This window comes from Myxocyprinus asiaticus, chromosome 17 (genome assembly GCF_019703515.2).
Source record: "Myxocyprinus asiaticus isolate MX2 ecotype Aquarium Trade chromosome 17, UBuf_Myxa_2, whole genome shotgun sequence".
NCBI classification, from domain to species: Eukaryota; Metazoa; Chordata; class Actinopteri; order Cypriniformes; family Catostomidae; genus Myxocyprinus; species Myxocyprinus asiaticus.
Window position 1 is genome coordinate 14,109,812 of NC_059360.1, and position 23,576 is coordinate 14,133,387.

At 37.5% G+C, this 23,576-nt stretch overlaps 1 protein-coding gene across 3 annotated transcripts; it reads right to left on the reverse strand.

Annotated features, from left to right (window-relative positions):
• Window positions 1–337: 337 nt before the first annotated feature.
• Window positions 338–23,490, reverse strand: coq6 (coenzyme Q6 monooxygenase). 3 transcript variants are annotated; one of them, XM_051722355.1, is made up of 12 exons: window positions 23,054–23,486; window positions 19,925–20,059; window positions 17,891–17,949; window positions 11,630–11,756; window positions 10,303–10,433; window positions 10,105–10,212; window positions 9,472–9,534; window positions 9,216–9,323; window positions 4,034–4,236; window positions 3,544–3,659; window positions 2,083–2,249; window positions 338–835 (listed from the first exon to the last, which is right to left on the reverse strand). In XM_051722355.1, exons 1-12 carry the CDS (start codon window positions 23,259–23,261, stop codon window positions 806–808), a joined length of 1,455 nt encoding a protein of 484 aa, XP_051578315.1. In that variant the 5' UTR covers window positions 23,262–23,486; the 3' UTR covers window positions 338–805. The 3 variants fall into 3 exon arrangements, with proteins under 3 accessions (XP_051578315.1, XP_051578317.1, XP_051578316.1); XM_051722357.1 differs by having other exon boundaries at window positions 19,925–20,126; window positions 23,054–23,201; XM_051722356.1 differs by lacking the exon at window positions 19,925–20,059 and having other exon boundaries at window positions 23,054–23,490.
• Window positions 23,491–23,576: the final 86 nt, after the last annotated feature.

The following is a 23,576-nucleotide window of genomic DNA, read 5'->3' on the forward strand; positions in this document are numbered from 1 at the left end:
GAGCTATTTCACGATCATCGCGAGTGTTCGTAGATTATCGCGAGATGACAAGGTTGATAATTTGGCGCAGTTGCTTGATGGGCTGATTTTATTTTATTTGCCTCACATCTGTATAAAATAGTTTAAAATCCTGACTGGATTAATTCACGAATAAACCTCCTTCAAAGCGACGATATATTTTTTCTCTCTTTAAGATTAGAAAATGCAGCTTTGAAAAACAAACATGTCAGTAGACAATTTTCCAGAACAGGCCAAATTTCGTACTCCTGAAAAATCAATTGAGGTCTCAGTTCTTATATTCAAGATAGACTACTCATTCGGAAAGATTAATAAGATACAATGTTCTACCTGAAATGTATTTGGTGATAAATACACAATTCATAGTAGTAGGTTTATATATTTGGCCAAACATTATGCAAAGGCAAGTACTGTATAGGTAGAAGTTTCCTATAAACATACAGGAAAATATATTTTCATTCACATTACAATGCATACATTTTTCTTATAATAGTTACATACAAATCATACAGGTCTGTATTTATCTTTTACAGGTTACATGCCTTGAAATGGGCAGCTTTCATAGGATGAAGCCTACAATAAATGAAATATATGACAGAACATACAAATCAAATTGTATTATATCTTGTATAACTTTTTATATGGGTATTTAAAAGCAAAGGCATAGAAAAGACAGCCAGTGTAGACTAAGGGATAAAATATTTATTAATTTACACTTTTACATTGCATGACCAAAGTTTTGACATGTCTTTAGAGATCCTGCAAACATCCAGTGTGCAGCTAGTCTTCATTTGCTAGCATAGGCCATTATCTGCTCCTGTTGATACAAGACAAAATATAACTAAATTTGAGTATGGCTGGTGAACAACATTCATAAGCCATTCATAAACAGTGATTTTCTAAGATTTCATCATGAAGGGTGACATTAGCTCTCCTTGTAGTTTTCTTATATCTAAACAATGCACACAAGACCATCTATAATAGAAATGGAATGTAGGAGATATTCCTCCAGGCTATGAAGACAGTGAAAACCCTTTTTAGTTATGGGCCCTCTGGTCAGAATCGCTTAGTAAAGGAATGGAGCCATTTCATAAGAGTGGCCTGTAATAAAAGGAGTGTGAAAACACAAGCCAACACCACCATGGGCAGCCCTACAACCCCACCCACACACTTTCGGTAACAGTAAATTTAGGGCTAAACATAGCCATAGTAGTAGCTCCTGACCATGTAAATTACAGGCACGGATAAGAGTAGAAAGGCATGTAATCAGAGGACAAGATGGGGGGATGGGGTTGAAGAGTGAAAGAGGGAGCAAAAGTTGGAGAGGTGAAAGAAGGTTAAGGGAAGCTGGAAGTAGAACAGAGAGAAGAGGAAGGCATGGATGACAGGGAGGAAGGAGTACACAAGAGGACTGCTATTGAGCTGAGGAAAAGAACATGATGCATCGGAAGGACATATGGTTGAGTAAGGGAACAAAATGAACAAGTCAATAATTTCAGAGCGGCAAATAAAACTACATTTTTACATTCTCTAAGAAAATGTGTGCGGTGCTTGCTTATGCAAAACAGAGCCACCACGCTGCTAACACCCTGTCTACACCAGACGCGAGTGACACATCGCGTCAAAAGCAATGGAACCCATTATGATCAATGATGATGTCTACACTGGAAGCATCCATTGCAGCACGTCGTTTAGACAGGGTGTAAGGTGTTGAGTGTGGTTGCCAATGTCATGCAGTTGCTAAGGTGTTCCGAATGGTTTTTAGGCATGTTGTTATGCAGTTGCTAGGCTATTCTGAGTGGTTGCTAACTGGCCCATGTCAAAAGAGCCCACCTCCAAGTGTATATGATATTTTACTTCCTAGATATGGCACTGATCCCTCTTTCAATGTAAGTCTAAGGTAGCTTTATCGCCTGCTTTATTGTCTGCGAGGCAAATATCGCTAGTCTGATCACTTACAAAAAGTAAAAGCAAGTAAAACTAATTTGAAATAAAGGAATTCAAAAAAAAATCCACAAGAGTAGCAGCTAAAAAGCAGAAGGGGAGAAGAGATGTGATAAGTACTTTAAGAGGTGGCAGTGCATTTGTAGCTTGAAGGCCAAGGGTTCGAAGCAGAACCATAGGTGCAGCATTAGTTGAGTAGAGCCTCTTCATGAGGTCAATGGCTGCCATCATGGGAAGATTGTGTCGTTGGCGCTCAGTCTCATACTCCAACAGGTGCTGCATGGCTCCTAGAGTTTAAAGAGCAAACGGTTAAACTAGATGGATTTAAAGTACATTTCCAATGCATCGTTATTTTCTTTAAAGAGCTGCCCTTTGTGATCTAACCTATTTACAATGCTTTTGGAACTTGTTGCAAGGCCTGTACAGAATCTATGCCTGCAGAGAAAGCAACGGCAATGGCAGTTTCAAGGTACATTTAACATGACACGGCAGCCTAAAAATGCAATGTTTATAATGCAACACAACCAAAGTGAGACATCCCAAAGTGTCTGTCTGACGCATGAGTACACTGACGCTTAGTGTCCTTATAATACATCTATCTCAGACAGATTGACAAATTCAATTGCAAAATGGATTGCTGTGGATTGTAGGCTAATGATAGGCTTATGTTTAGGAATATGGAAATAAACAATATATTGCCTTCTAAAGCCACTTTTTGTATTGTCTTATCAAGACAATGAACACTCATCAAGTTCTCCAAATCCCCCATTGCTTGCAGTTTCATCTACTGAATATTTTGGTTAATCTGAAAATGCTTTCAGCTGCCAATGTGAGTGTAATAGTCTCAGTTCTGTTTTACATTTTACCATGCTTATCCATTCCACAAAATTCTACAGATTTCCCCCAAATCAGTGTAGAAAATGCAAAAAGTGTGCAGATTCTGTGTAGGCTACAAAAAATACAATGTCCACTGCATAGGAAAATTATCAGATATTTCTCTTTTTTACTAGATTGGATTTTCTACTAAACTGATGTCAACAATTCATAATAATAGAATTTCCATTTGTGGTTACAAAAACATGTTTGGGCAGTTCTTGGCAGGGAGTGACAGTCAAAAACATTGTATACTGTATATGGTTATTTTTATAATAAAGATAAACCCAGTTAGACGTGGTTAGGGAAATGGAAAACATGTCACGAAAAATCAAAGGTGGCTTCAATGAGATCTAAAGAACCACAAGCCCGGTACCTCAGGTATGAAATAAGACCTCACTACAGTGAAGAAAAATTGAGGATCCTTCAAGTTTCTTGTCAAGTTTCTTCAACGTGAGGTGGTTCTTCACAATATGGCTTATATGTGAATGTCTGAATATTATCCTCTAGTCAACATTTGATTACCCACATTATTCCAAGTATTAGCTTAAATATTCACCCCATCCATAAAGCTGTGACAAAATACAATTTGCTTATGCTTATTAAATGAAAATATTTGAAGTCTATATTTAAAAATGTGCTTACAAGACAACACATCTGATGTATGGATTCATTCAGTTTAACTGCTCTTGATTTTGGAATGCTTACCAAGGTCTTTCCCATTAAATGCTGCTTGGCTAAGAACTTGCGTGAGACAGGCCACATCGCCAAAGCCTAGGTTGGCACCTTGGCCTGCTAACGGATGGACTCTGTGTGCAGCATCTCTGAAATGAGAAAGATCAGAAAACAAAGAGAGGAAACCTTGAGTCCGGAGCCATATTTCAATAAACCGACCAAACCTGGTGAAATTTCCTCCATATGGATTCTATTTTACCTTAGATCCACTGCAATATCTCCAAGAAAAACAAACCTAAATACATCCTCATTCCTTCAGTGGATTTTTAAGTCTCAGAAAACCACAAAACATTATGGCTGCACTATAAATTTAGCATATTGAGAGATTTCTCCTTTATACATACATAAACATCTTTACTTACTGACATATGGAAAAACAATAGTAAATTCTTAATGATAAATATTCACAAAACCAAAAACTGGTTTATACACTAAGTTCATTATAGACCCTTTCTAGACCTACCCAATAAGGGCCACTCTGTGGCGGATGTACTCTGTGGCATGACCCATACCCAGCGGAAACATGACCCGGCTCTTTGGGCCAATTCCTGACACACTAGGTGGAAGCTGACGTGCAGAGCCGCTGTCGGGCATGAGGACAGACAGGGCAGTCCGGAACAAAGAGCCGGCAGTCTCCACCAGCTCAGAATGGTTCTCATTACTCCACTAAAGAAAAAGCAAAACAAGGAGAACTGAACAGAGGTGTTGATGGCAACAGACGACTGAACAGATGGTGTTGATGGCAAGAAACTACACATAATAGAGTTGTTAAGTTCAAAGTGGATGGAAAGACAGCCAAAGTAGAAATAAAAAAAGACATAAGTGGAGAGGCCTGTTAAATTATTTCATCATTTACTCACCCCCATGTCATTCCAAACCCGTATGACTTTCTTTATGTGGAACATGAAAGGACATATTTTGAAGAATTCAGCTCTTTACCATCCACTGAAATAGGGCTGGATGATATGGAGGAAAAACGCTGTAGGCAATAAGTTGTTGGAGAATGGGTGGCAAGCGCTCCTCGTTGCTGCGAGTTACCCGGGCTTGCGCTCTTTTCCAGTCGATTCCCATAGAAAAATGCAAACAAATGTGTCCTTACTCAAGATATACATTCACTGAGGTGCGGATGCAAACTTTGTTAATTAAAATATAAAATTGCCTATGGGTGGATTAGAACCCTAAGCCTCTTATGCATGGGGCAAATTAGTTAACACTAGACCACCCAGATGGACTCCTACTACCGTCGCTGATTGATGTACTTCACTGACTTACAATAGCTCATGACCGACAGTAGCACAAATAGAGATGAAGTTATCAAATTTATTATGTGAAATATTTATTTTAGAGCTTGAATTGATCATCAGAAATGACTATTTATCAAACAGACAATTTAAAATAATCTTTTATTAGCACTTGTTGTTGCTGTGCGACTTCAAACGCCGTGTATAATCTGAGGTATCTCGTGAGATTGACGAAAAAGGGATCCCTTCTAGACATGACAATCAGTGTGAGAGTATTTCTATAAATAAACATTATGTTTGCTGCCTACACTGTGATTCGCTGTGTGTTCAACATAACAAGCATGCTGATCTGCTGGGTCTCCTTGTTTCATCCCAACCTCAGCTGACATCTCACCAGCACCAGTGATGGTATGTTATGTAGGCTACTGTGTTATGATTTGACGTAATAATTTTTTTAAAAATGCTTCCTGAGGTCCAAAATATCCCATGATCCACAACGTGAAGTTTTAACGATTTCAAATTTGTATCTTGTAACAGTAATTCATTAACAGTAAACAACTCACAAATTTGTACAAAACATAGCCTTAATGTATTCAAATACACTGAACAAAAAATAAGAGGAATTTTAAGAGGAAATGCCAATACTTGTATTTCTTAAGTGTATTAATTTAGATTATATTTAAGCAGTAGGCTACATGCACATATTATTTGGAGTCCTCCACGTGCGTTTTGCAGTATTAACGTTAACGATTAATCGATTAATTGATCGTTAATTTCCATGACGATTATGAAAATGTCAAAAAATATTGATAAATGCGATATATGTCATGCAGCCCTTCACTGCAAGAAGCAGTGACCAAAGGCTGTAAAGCTACCAAAAGCACAATAATAAGTAGCCCATATGACTCGTGCACTATTTTCCATTCTTTTCGCACTTTTCTTTTGGAGCCTGACAAACACTGGTCACTGCTGCTTTGACTGTATGGGAAAGAGCTGCGTGAACATTCTTCAAATGTCCTCGTTTTGTGTTTCATGAAATTAATCATACAGGTTTGATTTCAACCATTTTGAGTAATTATGAAAAAACATTATATATCTATATGGGGGGGGGGGTAAACTAATAAACTAATTTTAATAGAAATTTAGCCCATTTTCTTTTTTAAATGAAACTGGGGATATAGAATACCATCTTCCTTTATCCACTTAATACACTTAAGCCTTTGAGAAAGAAAGGGTATTTAAGCAGAAATGCAATAAGCATACCTAATTAAAGTAAAACGCTGACCAGGCCACAAATTTGCCTTTGGTCTGCAGAAAAAACATTCCATAGAGTAATGACCAACACTGGCAAACCTTGGGTTTAATTAGTAAACCATTTTTCATGGCAAGCGTGACTCATATGCAAAGGCCTGTGACCAGTAAGGCCAGTAAAAATAGCCAGCTTGGGAAAAGAGGGGTTTCTTTGACGGAAATGCAAACTAAAAGAAAAAAGGGTGTGAGGGTCAGTATGAGGCCACTCAGTCGAAATGAAGGGACATCAGGGCAAAAATATGATATTTCAATCAAAAATTAATGCTTTATGATATTCTACTTACACAATAATATGAACTGTTCTACTTACATAATGATATGCTAACAGATCATTTAATAATCGTGTATGCGCACGTACTTGTCAGTAAAACCTAACATCTTCACGCAGAAATCGCGATTCATCAGTATTATTATGTTATTATAATTAATTATTCAGTGCGATTAATTATATACAAAAATAATGCTTTAAAAAAGTTAACACAATTAATGTCTCCGGACATAATATAGAAAATTCCTACTATCTGAGCAATTCAAGCTTGAAGTACCACCTGTTTACAGAAGGGGGAAGTAAGCGGAACTCCAGCTGTATAGGCAATGCTCAGCTCTACAGAGACCAAACCAGCCACAGGCTTGCTTAACCTAGCGACAGCACAAGATGAGGACGTGCTTTTGCTTTCAAACACAAAGCGCAATTTTGAATGTAGTGATCTCGAAATGTGTTTACCTAAGTTTCAAGGTACATTTAACGTGACACAGCAGCCTAAAAATGCAATGTTTATGACGCAACACAACCAAAGTGAGACATCCCAAAGCGTCTGTCTGATGCATGTGTACACTGACGCTTAGTGTCCTTATAATACATCTATCTCTGACAGATTGACAAATTCAATTGCAAAATGGATTGCTGTGGACTGTAGGCCAATGATAGGCTTATGTTTAGGAATATGGAAATAAACAATATGTTGCCTTCGAAAGCCACTTTTTGTATTGTTTATCAATGCTTTACGTCTGCTGCAATTGTGTAATTCATTTTAATTACCTGCATTATTATTTTTATAATATATATAATATTTACAATTATTTAAATATAACTATTTATAATTATTTATTAATTATATAAAGAATTATTGTTATTTGAGGGGCTTTCTTAGCAAATATTTATATATGCGATTAATTGGATTAATTAATTGGCACATCATGTAATTAATTTGATTAAATTAGATTGACAGCCCAAATTATTATATTATATACAACAATATTATCATTAGGAATTGAATAACTAAATGACCCCACAATAAGTCCTCACATATTTAAGAGAAACAAAAATGATGTCCGTTACAGCCTGATCTGGGTTCTTCATTAAAATGCAGCCAATTACGTGAAGTCTAGGACTACATAAAAAGTGTTTATAGTGTTTCAAGTGGTTTTGAGAACAGTAAACTTCCCTTTACTCAAAGATCTTGTCAGGCGAGATCGCATTTTTAGAGAGTGCAAGGATAACTGCAAAGAGTGACGAAAGGCTGTAGAGGTGGAAGTTGTGGGAAAAGCCCTTATATAGGCATGGGCGGGTTTACGATTTCTGAGGCCCCAAGCAACCGACCAACTTGGGGCCCCATTTCTAAATATTTTGCAAACAAAATGACATAAAATTGATTTTAGATCATAATTTTAAATTCATCCTATCAGCCGTTGTAGCCAAGTACATTCAAAATGTTTAATGAAATAAAAATCTAGTTAAAGATAATTAATGCATGTTATCCAGTTTTTCCACAATACAGTGATAAAAAAAAGCAATATTTACCTACATATATTTTTACAAAAGTGAACAGGGTGTGCAAAACTACTTCACCCAGCAACATTTTGGAATTCCGTTGTTACAGTATATATTATTAAGTAACAATTATTTATTGTTGTCCAGTTTGTCATTATAATATGATACAGTATTATTATTATTACTTTGATGACTTGTATACAATAGTAATGTATTTTTGTCTTTACTTTCACCTGGAGCTTATATTCTTATGCTGCAGTGTATTGTTCACCATGTTGCAAAAGGCTGTATTTTATGTAAGTATTGTAGGCAACATTCGTAACTGTAACAGTAAACATACAAGGCACGGTGGCCCCCTCAGCACACTACAGCAGAAGGAATAAAACATTGCCGTTTATCAAACGCTGAAACTTTGCTTGATGCAGAACAATCTGGAATAAAGTTAAACATTGTAACAGTCACCTCTTTGCAACCTGAACTTGTTCAGAACGTTAAATATTTGTGACACCTGCGCTAAAAACAATCTAGACACAGCACAAAGACTGAAACAGAACGCAGGTGTCTCAACATGTCATTTTATAACCTGAAGTTCTTTTTAACTTGACAAAAGTTAAAAAGAGTCTAAAAATGTGCCAGTCCTGTGTGAGACACTGAAGAAATGGCGAGACACGGTGCAGAAGTCAAGGACGTTCGTCCAGCACACAAAAACACTTTCGGTGTGAACGGCACCTAACTCATCTGTTCGTGCATATCTGTGTGAGTGAAAGCGCGTTGGCGAAACAAGTATGGAAGGCCTGTATATTTTTTAATAAATTACAAACCCGAAACCAAAGTCCTACTGACCCGAATCCAGCGGATTTCGTGAACGACTCTGAGACAGCAGACAACAGCGTATCCGTGCATGTACTCAGAACAACATGTCACCCCTCAAGCGGTTTTTGCGGAGCTTTCCTACCCGGGGCGGAGGGGCCCCAACGTCCGGGGCCCCATGCAATTGCGTGGTTAGCATGGTGGTTAAAACCGCTACTGTATATAGGGACAGTTTGGGTGTGTTTTATGCAAATTACTAACAGTGGACACACTCCCTCATTTAGAATAATCAACATTCACTAACATTAGAATGAAAGTGAGAAAGAATTTAGCAGCTGCTGTGAATCTGGCGGAAATTTTGCGTGAGCACTTTTTCTGCGCAACTTGTATGCAGTTATTATTGAAAGAGAACCAATGTGACATCACAGCACTATAAATGTGTGTAGTTGCCCATAGCCCATGCTTAAAGAACAAGGACCAGAAGTGTGGAAACAGTCTTAGTGTTTACTCACAAACGCAGAGTTAATGGCATCCACAAAGCTCTCCTCATCCAGCAGTAGAAGTTCTTCAGCATGCTGTTGACTGGTTGACCAGACCAGTGAGCTCTCAGTGTCCGACAACTGTACAGCAGACACATAAACAAGTCTGGCTTTGAGTACCATTACAAACACATGCATTTTCCATTTGACCACTAAGCGATATCACAATAAGTCTTAAATAAAATTAAGAAAAAGATGACATAATTTACAACACTGAAGGTCAGCTCACAGGAAGCATTGCAATGGGTCCAGTTGGGAGGAACCTCTGCCAGGCCACGTTATTTTCTGTGGGCTAAAAAAAACAAAAATGCAAGTTAACAAAATCAAAGCACTGAAATGGCATTTGTGAGCCATTTTACTTCCATAATGTTCTCCATAATGTCTTTCAGAGTATATGAAAAAAAAAAAAAAAGCATTGGGTGGGACTTGATTTATCAATTGAGAATTGATTGGATCATGAAAACATTTTACTTTTGAGGCGGCTTTTTGAACGGTAGGTCGATGCTGCTTTATTACATTAACGTTAACCAGTATTAAATTATTGTTTAACTATTGGCAAGATGTTTAAAAAGATGCATTACCTACAACAGTAGCATAAAACAATGCCAAACTGCTATTTGGCTATTGGTTAGCAGTAAAGTAATTTCACAGTCAGAGCAAGTTAATACATTTTGATAAAAGATTACAAAAATACAACTTTTTGTTTTCTTTAGAATAATGTGCAATGATGAATCATGCGCAATAAAACCAGGAATGTGTATAAAGAAAGTAAATGGGATCAATTTGGATTTCATGTTGACTTTAACAAGAACTCACAATAAGAGGCAGTATCATGTGAACTTGGTCATCAGGATCATCATACCTCAGATAAATGCAAAACGGCGACAACAGCTGATTGGTCGTAATTCCATTGAACAGTGGGGATGCCGGACTCTCTCCGCACCATTGAGTTCGGCCCATCAGCTCCAATCTGAAAGAGTCCCTTTAGGTTTTAGTGGACTCCTCGTTTGAGCTGCATTGTAAGCATTACAGAATGACGCACCAAATACATTCTACTTACTAAAAGTTTGGTGTGGAGAGTCTTTCCATTAGCTAGTGTCACCTGAACCCAAGGGATGGACTCAGCAACATGGTATGGCCTGGGCCAGGTATATTTCACCACTTTTGTTCGGTACTGCACTTCAACATGGTCTGGTTGAGGAATGACAGATAATAATCACATTACAGACAAATTTTGTTAAAATCAAGGAACAAAAGCAGTTCTTCTTGGCCTGTGATAAAGTCCAAAATTAAGGATCTCCAAACCACCGAGTAAAACACAAGCTGTTTCCCTTTCTCTGGTTGAGGCCTGCTAACATTGACAATTCTCTTAACGGCTTTGGCAAGCCTCCCAGGTCTGACTAATACTGTTTATCTACAAGCAAACCATGCAATACATATGACGAGATGCCAGTACCCTACACACAACAGAGAAAGAAAGTGAAGCAAGTAGAAAACCCACTTTTCTTAGAATCACTGGCGGTCAGTCATCTAGCAAATGAAAAGATCCGGAATTACGCCTACGTTTGCAGACTTGGAGACCATTCTGTCCACAAAATTGAACACTAGTACTTGAAGAAGGGTGAGACTTGAATATTGGCTTCTTCTGCTGATTGGAAAGCAGAGTAGCTAGCTGATGCATGTGCGTTATGTGCATGTTCTTTTCGTCTTGTCCTTCGGCAGAAATAGAGGCAGAAGGTCCAAAGAAAGAAAAACCTGTTAAAGCCTAAAGCACACGTGAATATGCACGTGCTACCACACATCTGTTAAACGCAAGATGTTTTAAAAATGCCTGTTTTAAAAAAATATGCACTTTTACAGAGCATGGCTTGGAAAAGACAAGATTTCAAATGCAGAGCCTTGGAACGCTTTAGTTAATTACAACAACAAAATGTTAAAGTAAAACACTGTCCGGGCTTGTGCACCCCGAGTGAGAAGGTTCAGCTAGAAAGGAATGTGGTTTTCTTAAATGGGTCAATAGACCACTGCACGTGTCCGAACAGGGTGGCATTCTCGTGGGGCTTCTAACTCCCACCAAAAGTAATGTGCCGGATGATCGAAATAGCAGGAAAAACATGGATGCATCCAAAGAAGTGGAATCTTTAAAAAAGGGGGAAGAAAGATGTTCAAAAAGAGCGAGTACAAATAAACATAACGCCAAGACTGGAAGGAATGGCTTGTGGTGACATCATTTGCCAAGCCATCCCTAAAACTAATTAGCTGAGTGTCCGCTCAGTGCTCGAGTGTACAGTCCACTGCTGGGAAGAGCAAAGCAAAAGCAGCAGCAAATCAAATGTCATTTAATGATAAATTAATCCATACATCAAACATTAAAGTGTGTCCTTTACCAGAGAGGGTCTGCAGCTGTTTAGTAAGGGAGGCCAAAATGACATCGTTCTCAACGATGTAAGCCATCTCATCCTGCAGATTCTCCTTATCAAATGTAATCAGGGCATCTGAACAAGCATCCCAAACCTAAAGGAAAGGGACAAATTATTGCTGTGGTTTACAACTCTATCCTTAAGTCACCGCTCAAGCTCTATTTATGGATTTCCAAAAGAGCACGTGCCTCACTAAACTTGAACACATCAAAGCTGTTCTACTGAGCAAAGAGTTTTGCCAGATACTCTAACCAAACATCAAACTAGGTTCGGCAAAAGCCACCAACTGCTCTTGAGGTTGCACGGTTGACTTTGTAAATGCACTGGGGTGAGGGAGAAATGCCATTCTTTGTGGTGATTTATGCTTGTTTTTATAGTTAAGCCCAGGGACTAAAAACAAAATGTTTTTCATTTCGGTTTGTTCTGAGCAAAAACTGTATTTTTTTCGTTCCAGTTCTAAAGTTCTGCAGCCTCCTTTCCAAATGGTTACCGGTTAGAACAAAATTAAAGAATGGTTAATAACGTTCATTTTAAAATTACAGTACTCTGCGCTAAGGGGTGGGTGAAATACCAATTTCAGCATTGCCAGATCTCACAAGAGGTCTGGAAAAGGTCTGGAAAAGAAGCTCAAAATAAGCCACATGCTTTAAAATAAACAAAAAACAATAGCGATTTATTACGAAATCGTAACAAGCATACAGTTAATTAACAGTTAAGTAAAATTTTAATTAAAGATCTGCTTCTGAGTCAAAACCCGGCAGCATCAAATCCGTATTAATGCAAATATAACAATAATTGAGTGAAGACTTGGAAGCAACTGAGAAAATAATTTTTTACATCTAATAATGTTTCTCTTGTATCTGAATTAGCTGTGCATGTATATGTAGTAATTATACATATTTGTTAAAAAGGTATTCGTTTGGGGGCATGGGTAGCTCAGTGGTAAAATACACTGGCTACCACCCCTGGAGTTCGCTAGTTAGAATACCAGGGCATGCTGAGTGACTCCAGCCAGGTCTCCTAAGCAACCAAATTGGCCGGTTGCTAGGGAGGGTAGAGTCACATGGGATAACCTCCTCGTGGTCGCTATAATGTGGTTTGTTCTCGGTGGGGTGCGTGGTGAGTTGGGTGTGGTTGCCGCGGTGGATGGCATGAAGCCTCCACACTCAACAAGTTCAACAAGCCATGTGATAAGATGCGCGGGTTGACGGTCTCAGAGGTGGTGGCAACTGGGATTCGTCCTCCGCCACCCGGAATGAGGCGAATCACTACGCGACCACGAGGACTTAGAGCACATTGGGAATTGGGCATTCCAAATTGGGAGAAAAAGGTCAAAAAAAAAAAAAAAAAAAGGTATTCATTCACAGAATACAACATCCACAACGGACAATTAGGCAAAGAAGTGTGTGATGCAGCATTTTCCTTCAGGTTCAAAGCACATGTTTTATTTTTTCAGGCAACAAAAATATCCTGTGATAAACCTTTTGGCCTTTAGTTTCATGAAAAAATTATTGGAACAAAATTAACAGATTATAACCGGTTTTCAGCATTTAAAAATAACGTTTTCACTCTGGAACAATTGAAAATCACTTTGTTCCGGTTTTCGGTCATGTTTTGCTAAAAATTTAGTTTGCTTTCGGTTATCGTTTTCATTCCTTGAACTGTTTTTAGTCCCTGGTTAAGCCAAAAGTAAATAACAAATATGCGAACATTACCGTCAAGCTAAATTTTCTGTTGGCTGTCTGTTTCGACATTTGAAAGTTTTTGGTTGCACTGCAACTTTAAAGTTAATATGGCTAATTTGACATTACAAAAATGTCTTGGTGATTGACACAGCTATTTTTTGAAAACCTAAAATGACTTGTTACCAGAGGTGGGTAGTAACATGCTACATTTACTTGGGTAAATTTTTGGAGAAAATTTACTTTTAAGTAGGTTTAATAGTGGGTACTTTTTACTCTTACTCAAGTAAATTTCGAATGAATTTGTTTTTTACTTTTACTTCGTTAAAATGGACGACGTTCCTTTCATTACATTACTGTTTTTTATTAAATAAGTTTTAATAAATGTGTAATTTATTGATTGATTTTTGAATGGGACTTTACATTTTTGCACATTGTCACTTGGGTCCACCACTGCAGCAGCAGCAAGCGCTCAAAACAAACACTTTCTTTTGTCACGCAATGCCTTCATTTTACACCAAGACAAGTGGATATTTCAAGATTAGAATTGCAGCTCCAACCTAAGAAAACTTATTGCGGTGAGTTTTGCCGATTGTGATAACGTGAGCTTGTCTTTGTTGTGGTGATGGTCATTTTCAGGGTGATTCTGTAACTATATGGGCTCTTATGACCTCAGATTCTAAGTATACATTTTTTTTTTTATCAGTGCTGAAATGTATCAGTGCCTACTGTATATAAACCCATGTAAACATCCGCGTTAAGTGTAAATGCCTTTTGCTCTGCCCATCACGTGCATGCAGGTGCGGTACGTGACTACTGGAGCGCATTTCTGCGCATGCACACTGCACAGCAACTTTGCGTTTGACAGACGTGGTGCGTTTTTCTCATGGACAACAGAGAACAAGCTCTGAACTTAAATAAGCCTAACACGCTTCCCAATACAGAGATAAGGTGCAGTTTACCCTTACTGTTCAGAACTAATGATCTAAATTCTTTCTACACTGAAAATACTGTAACTACATTGAACTAAGTATCCATACAGGAAAGATGTCAAATAGCGAATGTAGCCATTACTAAAGCATGATTTTGCTTTGTTTTATTCAGCAATATAAATGATTGGGCCTGTGGAATATTGTTCATGTTTCTGACCATAATAATTACTAGAAACGGGTTTCCAAACTTCTCTTCTAATTTGTCCAAATCTGACAAGCATCCTTAAAGTGATAGTTCAGCCATAAATTAATATTGTCATAATTTCCTCGTCCTCATTTTGTTCAAAACCAGTGTGACTTTCTGTATTTTGTGGAACCCAAAAGATGTTAGACAGAATGTTAGAGACTGACGGTCTCAGTCACCATTCCCTTTTAAAATATGAAGGAAAAAAAAACATGCAGTTAAAGTAACTGGTGACTATAAGGCTAACATTCTGTCTGACATCCCCTTAATCGTGTTGCATTGAAGAAAGAAAGTCATACAGACTTTGGAACAACATGAGGGTGAATGATGAAAGAATTTAAAATAATAATAATCATCATTATTATTATTATTAAATTATTATTATTATTATTAATCTATAATACATGTTAAATGTGTATTTTGTAATGGAATATTAGAAAGTAAACGTCCATTACATTACATATGAAAGTAACTAGTTACTCGCTACTTGAGTATTCTTTTAATTGGATACTTGTTTACTCTTACTCAAGTAATTATTTACATCCTTTTATTTCTACTTGAGTAATTATTTTTTTCAAGTAATTGTACTTTTACTTGAGTACAGTTTTTGGCTGCTCTACCCACCTCTGCTTGTAACAGGACAAACAATTGTACCCATGAGCAACATAATGCAAAAAATACTATCCTACTTGTTATATGCCCATGCTAAAACCACTAATAGTAGTGGTTTTGCAATTTTTGATACATGGTTACGTGGAAGTTTTAAAATGACCAACCCACAATTATGAGGATTTTACACATAGGAAAAACACTGCTGTTGATAAGTTTTGGAGTTGCTATGTACGTTCAGTCACTGCCAAATTAAAGTGTCTTGCCAAAATGACCCATTTTTGAGATACCAGAAAAGGTTCAGACCGCTTTTGGAAAGAAATCTAGCTGATAACACTTTAGGGAACCTCCTCACTTTTAAAAACACTTTTTCTGCTACATGGCATTTCCCAAAACCTGTTTTAGTCACTTTCCTCTAACCGCTTGAATTTAATTGGAGAGTGAGAAGGAACCTAGCTAGTTCTTTTGCAATTTTTTTCCTTGCTTGGACATAAATGCACACATGAACAAAAAAAAATGGAAAGAGTACAGAAAAGGTATAATGGTGAGGTATATCACTATAAAGTGCACGCTGATGACATATTTTAGTTTGCGCAGAAACCACAGGATTTCATTTTGGAAGTGAAAAGGCCACAGCTTCTTCACAGCTTTTAACTTCTCTCCCTGCTTTTCACATGAATCTTCTTAATTAGTAGACAGGCACATGAGTTAGATTCCAAATTGAAAGAGACGCATTGATTTATGTCATCCAGCTAAATCAGACTCTAATACATAAACACTAAGCTCTGTGGTCAAGAGCAAAACCGAGCTTAACTGTCACTTTGCACTGAGAAGTTTGAGGTTCTGTGTCTTTAACATATGCTTTGTATCCTGAGGTTGTGGTTTTGTAGCATTAATTTATGAATGGCAGCTTATGGTAAGATAACACGACACAGCTGTTTGTAATGGAGATGCTTTACACCCTCTGGAAAATGAGCAGGTAAGTAAATGACTGTGCTACATTGGTGGTTGATCACAAGTGTGTTTTGCTTTAGTGTGGGAGAATAATTTTACATGATCTGAGATTTATCAAGGGTGATATCTGATTACTTTATTTACATATTTTATTCACATTTTTTTTATTTCTTTTTGCAATTACTTTTAACCAACTGGTCCCAAGATCATTTTTAGCGGATGTATGAGTGAAGTCAGTTCCCCTCAAGTTCACACAGGTTTCCTAGCAGCGTAGACTTAGGTGTAGTTTATCACATTAAAGGTGCTGTAACCGATTTTAGCTGTTCTGGAACTTACACGAGACTGTGTCATTAAAACAGACACACCCCCTCTTTTCAAAACATTGCCCTCCACAGATAGCATTGAGACCGTCACCTTCTCACAGTTGTCAAACACAACAGTAGCAAAATATAGCCCTCAGCTGACAACTGTTATGAATCTGAACATGACATTAAACCTGAATGTTCTGCTTCAACTATTACACTATGAGAATGTGCAAAATGATCAAAGTATTCTGATTGGCTGATCAAACAATGTGTCCGTGATATATGAATTGATTATTAATTTCCAAGATGATCGATTATGAAAATGTCTGAAAATTGACATCCCTAAAAGGAACATGTCAAAAATTGAGCAATGACCATTAACTAAATGACCATTAAGTCGTGATTAATGCTAAGACTTATCTGTGGCATTTTTCTCATTCACATTTGACGCTCTTGTAACCCAATGGAGAAACTGCACCAAAGAGTGACCAGGCCATTGATGCCTTTTGGCTTCCTTTTTTGTTTTGTTGCTTAATTGTGTCATTAAAGTTGTAAAGGCTATGCCTTGGTATTATGGTTTAAATGTGCTTGATTTTCATATACACTATTTGGGTGGTATTTTATACATTCGGGTGGGTTTTGAACAATTATTGGGCTGGAAATCATCAAACTAATCTGGCAACACTGGTGTCGTTGAGCTGTTGGATAATCGAAGAAGATATGATGGGGTCTGTGCTTTTGAAGGAAAAGCCTATATAGTGTAGCACTAGCAATACTTGTAATATTTTGATTCTCATTGAATTCTATTCTATTGATATTAATTTCTTGTTGAAGTCAGGCAAACCAATGGAAGAGGATTGAAATTGCGAAGCGGTACAAGAAACTCGGAAGCTTTTCACAGCATAATGTGTATGAGTGTGGTAAATCTCTAAACACCGGCAGAGAGCATTTAAGAAAAATCCAACTTTCACCAATTGTTTTCCTGAATAATAACATGTGAAATGATAAAAATGTGAAAGCCTTTGTGTAGACTCAGTGTTTATATATGTGCATTACCCTAATGCTGTAAGCATTGGTTTCTCTGTTTTTTTAAGCTCCGGGTGAGTGCAAATGTTTTTTAAATTTGTATAATTTTTTTACTATTTCATTTTTATTAATCCGTATTATTAATTTAATTTCCCAAGAGAAAAGCATAGTTTGTTGAAGTTACCTGATACCATTCTTGATAATGTTTTTGAATAAAATAAATTTCACGTGTGTGTCATACTTGTTTTAAATCAAACAAACAAAAAAGAAATTACATTTTAATTTACGAGTAATGGATTACTCGTTTTTGGCTAAGAGTACTCAACAACAAAATAACTCGAAAATGCCCATCCGTACTGTGTATATCATTGTATCATGATACCGCCACTGTCCTTTTTGGTAAAGGTTGAGAAAATACCAAAAGACTTCACAAGATGTTTATCGTAATTCTATTACAACATGCTAATTTTACTGACCTGCATTTTATTATACGGCTTGCACCTCATATTGACAACATGGTCCCATGCACCAAGACCTGTAACATAAAAGGATGAAATTAGGCCAGAACAAAGAAACTAAATTTAATGGATTCATCCTTAACCTGCCTATAAACTGTAAATTAAACTGTTCCTACAGTACAAGTGTGCCTATAATTTCCCATTTTATGTAACCACTTTTTATTGCAAATTCAGGATGTTTCTAGACCAAACTTGACAACATAAGTAGTACATATGGACATGCCACACAGCAGGGCCAAGATAAATGTATATAGTAATGAAAAGAATTACAGAGAATGCACATGCCAGCACAACCCCTGACCTACTGTGCATGAGAGAGAGAAAACTACCTACTGACCTACTTCCTGATGAGTCTTTCATATACAAACATTGCTGTAAATAGACTTAATGACAAAGAGCGTTGTATTTCAGAGATCTGATTGGAACAGATGTACTTGTCCTTACCACAAGACTTTTGATTTGATTGTGCCACTAAATTGGCCAAAGTGTTGGTTCTAAAAGATGTTTATTGTCCATAATGCAAACATGCATTCTGGGGAAAGTTGTGGAGGCATTCAAAAGCATATGTTTCAAAACAGCACACAGTGCAGCCAGGCAAAGGACGAGAGGACAGTGTTATACTGACCTTGGCATCAAATCTTCCAAGTTTTTTGAAGAAGTACAGATAAGGTCAAACCCATTTTATACTTTTTCATTTTGGATTTTGAGCAAACAGAGCATTAAAACACAGGGGTATAACATTTCTGCCAATGGTGAAAAATGAACTGCCTTTTTCAGCCAATGCTTACGGCAAATTCCTCAAAATAAGACCCTCATTAATTAAAAAAATAAAAAAAAATAAAATAATAATAATAATAATAGTAATAATAATATATATATATATATATATATAGCGATTACAGTGAGGCACTTACAATGGAAGTAAAGGGGCCAGGCCATGAACACTAAAATACACATTGTTTCAAAAGAATATCTGTGTAAAGATAAGTATCCAATAGGTTTACAGGACTTCATCATGGCAACAAAGTTGTAATATTGGACATAACTTTACACGTATAATGTAAATTAGTAAGCAATTTTTTCACAATTAAATTATGTTAACACATATAATGTTTGTCTAGTGGCTATACTTTTGAAACAGTGTGTATTTTAGTGTTCATGGACTGGCCCCATTCACTTCCATTGCAAAAGAATAGTTCACCCAATACTGAAAATATTGAAAAAATTAATAAAATTTTATTTTATTTAAATTTTGAAGCTCCAAAAGCACATAAAGGCAGCATAAAAGTAATCCATAAGACTCCAATGGTTAAATCCATATCTTCAGAAGTGATAGAGATATGATGTGTGGGTGAGAAACAGATCAATATTTAAGTTCTTTTTTTTACTATAACTTCTCCTCCCTGCCCAGTAGGTAGCGATATGCACAAAGAACGTGAATCGCCAAAAACAAAAGAAGAAGAATGTGAAAGGGAAAGTGGAGATTTATAGTAAAAAGGGATTCAATATTGATCTGTTTCTCACCCACACTTTGTTTTTGTTCAGCAGAAGAAAGAAAGTCATACACATCTGGGATGGCATGAGGGTGTGTAAATGATGAGAGAATTTTCATTTTTGGGTGAACTATCCCTTTAAGTACCTTACTGTAACCGCAATTTTTGCTGCTTCTTTTTTTTTTGTATAAATAAATAAGGGACAAAACAAAAAATTTTTTTGTAGAAATCAACATTATGCCACAAATGCTGTTAATTGAGCTTAACTTGTATTGAACCTGGACCATTCCTTTAACTGCCATGAAAAAGAAATTTTTCATCAATTCTTTCATTTCTTATAATTACTTCCTTTTGATTTTGGGGTATATTATGACTTGGATGTGTTCTTGAAAGGTTTAGTGAGACAACAAACTTTACTTAACCAAAAACCATATATGAAAGCTTTAAAAAAAAAAAAAAAAAAGAAAAAGATTAAAAAAGCTTTAAAATAAGATTGTACCACTAAGAAGTGTTGCTGAGCCTGGGCTGATGGAGCTGACCCTTGTACTGTATGTCTCTGGTACCCTGTCCATCTCTTTTTTGCGGCCAGTTTCCAGCAAAAGAATCTTCTTTCCTGCCAAATTTGGATCAAGTCCTAAAAGAAAAGAGATGTCTTTGGAGGACGTATATTTGCAATAGATTTGCATCTGGCCTCAACACACCTGGAACGGAAAAACAGTCATATCAGAATGCTGTTCATAGACTTTAGCTCAGCATTCAGTACGATCATCCCTCAGAACCTTACAGAGAAACTGAGCACACTCAACATCAGCATCTCCCTCTGTAACTGGATTCTGGACTACCTGACTGGGAGACCTCAGGCAGTCCGGATACGCAGCAACCAGTTCAGCACCATCACACTGAGCACCAGAGCCCCACAAGGCTGCGTGCTCAACCCACTGCTGTTCATCCTGCTGACCCATGACTGTACTACTATATACAGCAAAACCACATCATCAAATTCGCAGATGATACCATGGTAGTGGGGCTCATCAGCAATGATGACGAATCACCATACAGAGATGAGGTGAAGCGTCTAATGGTTTGGGGCGAGAACAACAATCTGTCTCTGAATGTTTAAAAAACAAAGGAAATAATCACTGACTTGAGGAAATCACATGCCAGCCACCCCCTCTGCTCATCAATGGGTCCCCTGTGGAGAGAGTAAGGAGCACCAAGTTTCTGGGTCTGCACATCACAGACAATCTGACTTGGTTCCTCAGCACCTCTTCACTCACTAAGAAAGCACAGCAGCATCTTCACTTTCTACGGCAACTGAAGAAGGCAAACCTTCCCCCCCCATCCCCATCCCCATCCTCATCCTCATCCTCATCACGTTCTACAGAGGAACCATTCAGAGCATTCTAACAACCTGCAACACCACCTGGTTTGGAAACTGCAATGCTTCAGACCGCAAGGCCCTGCAATGCATTGTGAAAACTCCATCCATAACAGACATTTACCAAAAACGCTGTCTGCTCAAGGCCCACAGCATCACAGTGGACCTCTCCCACCCCTCCCACAGACTCTTTGACCTGCTGCCATCTCAAAAGAGATATCGTAGCATACAGGCCAAAACACAAAGACTCCGCAACAGCTTTTTCCTTCAGGTTGTCAGGCTCCTCAACACCCTGACACCTCCTACCACCTCCAGGACAAGAACTTAAACTTAACTGAAAGAAATATTTTGCACTACTTTCAGCCTTTTGCATAACACTTTACACTTTATTGAATATCATATACTGGTATATATACACCATATGCTGCTGCTGCCACCATCAGTATTTGAGTGGACACTGTGTGTTCCCCCTCTACTTTCATTGTATTTATTATGTTTCAGTGTATATTGTCTAGAGAGTGTGGATTGTTTTTACAGTATAGGATAGTTTTTTGCGTGTATATACACTGGCGGCCAAAAGTTTGGAATAATGTACAGATTTAATCTTATGGAAAGAAATTGGTACTCTTATTCACCAAAGTGGCATTCAACTGATCACAATGTATAGTCAGGACATTAATAATGTGAAAAATGACTATTACCATTTAAAAAAAAAAAAAAAAAAAAAACTACTTAAACTACTTCAAAGAGTTCTCATCAAAAATTCCTCCACGTGCAGTAATGACCGCTTTGCAGATCTTTGGCATTCTATCTGACAGTTTGTCCAGATACTCAGGTGATATTTCACCCCACACTTCCTGTAGCACTTGCCATAGATGTGGCTGTCTTGTTGGACACTTCTCACGCACCTTACAGTCTAGCTGATCCCACAAAAGCTCAATGGGGTTAAAGATCCATAAATCTCTTTTCCAATTATCTGTTGTCCAATGTCTGTGCTTCTTTGCCCACTCTAACCTTTTCTTTTTGTTTTTCTGTTTCAAAAGTGACTTTTTCTTTGCAATTCTTCCCATAAGGCCTGCACCCCTGAGTCTTCTCTTTACTGTTGTACATGAAACTGGTGTTGAGCGGGTAGAATTCAATGAAGCTGTCAGCTGAGGACATGTGAGGTGTCTATTTCTCAAACTAGAGACTCTGATGTACTTATCCTCTTGTTTAGTTGTACATCTGGCCTTCCACATCTCTTTCTGTTCTTGTTAGAGCCAGTTGTCCTTTGTCTTTGAAGACTGTAGTGTACACCTCTGTATGAAATCTTCAGTTTTTTGGCAGTTTCAAGCATTGTATAGCCTTCATTCCTCAAAACAATGATTGACTGATGAGTTTCTAGAGAAAGCTGTTTCTTCTTTCGCCATTTTTGGCCTAATATTGACCTTAAGACATGCCAGTGAATTGCATACTGTGGCAACTCAAAAACAAACACAAAGACAATGTTAAGCTTCATTTAACGAACCAAATAGCTTTCAACTGTGTCTGATATAATGGCAAGTGATTTTCTAGTACCAAATTAGCAATTTAGCATGATTATTCAAGGATAAGGTGTTGGAGTGATGGCTGCTGGAAATGGGGCCTGTCTAGATTTGATCAAAAATGACTTTTTTCAAATAGTGATGGTGCTGTTTTTTACATCAGTAATGTCCTGACTATACTTTGTGATCAGTTGAATGCCACTTTGATTAATTAAAATAACAATTTCCTTCCAAAACAGCTAAATCTGTACATTATTCCAAACTTTTGGCCGCCAGTGTATATGTATACACACTTATGTACATATAGATTTATATTGCTCATAGTGTTTGTTTCTTCTTAAGCTCTTGTTTATTGTGTTTGTGAAGTATGCCTTGTTTTGTCTGTAATTGTGCACTGCAGACCTCGTAAATCGCCATTTCGTTCCACTGTATACTTGTATAATGGCTGGAATGACAATTAAACTTGAAACTTGATATTATTGTCGTATTTCTAAGAATTCAGATTTGTATGCAAACAAGCTGTGCGTTGATCACACACTACTTACAGTATGTGAGAGGTACATTACACTAAAACCACAATTGCACACTTCGGCTCCATCTAAATACTTTCATCAACAAACGAAGAACTCATTTTGGGGGAAAACGGGTGACGACTTCACTACGACTAGGAGGTTTGACAGCTTGGGAGAGTGAGGCTGAGGAGCAAAAGCATGTCATGGACACTCACCCAGCGAACATGCCATCGCGGTGCCCACCATTCCCCCGCCGGATATTACAATGTCATAGAGCTCATTCTCACATGTACTGGATTCATCGTCGGGCGAGGAGGACGCGAATCCTCTGCACGCAGCTCGCGCTCCATTGAGAGCCCGTCCTGCAACGCACTGCCGTCCTATCCCGAATACAGCTAGTTTAACTTTCGTGAAAGTGAACATTTTAGCGATTAGTCCCCGTTAGATTTGTCCTGTTATTGACTAACGGTATTCACTGTCACCCAACCATGTTGTTGACACGGAATACGTAACAGTTCAGATTGCGTATTGTCCTTCCGGGTTTAAAAGTCGTTCAAATATAGAAAGGGATTCAAAAACATTTATAAAAAAAATAAAAAAATATCCTTCGTCTCCACTCTACAAAACGAAACATGTATGCCAAATATTATGTGCAACTAAAGTGTTTCTTTTAAATTAATTTTACGTCACTGTTCTTCTTTAAAAGTATAACTGTTGCAGCAGTGTTATCTTTAGCGC

Excerpts from the sequence above, each read along its gene's own strand:
- coq6 (XM_051722355.1), bottom strand. The coding sequence starts at position 23,261 with ATGTTCACTTTCACGAAAGTTAAACTAGCTGTATTCGGGATAGGACGG. Across the intron at positions 20,060-23,053 it reads CGCGATGGCATGTTCGCTGG|GACTTGATCCAAATTTGGCA; the intron begins GTGAGTGTCCAT and ends CTTTTCTTTTAG. Across the intron at positions 836-2,082 it reads ATGCACTGCCACCTCTTAAA|GAGCAGATAATGGCCTATGC; the intron begins GTACTTATCACA and ends TTGTATCAACAG.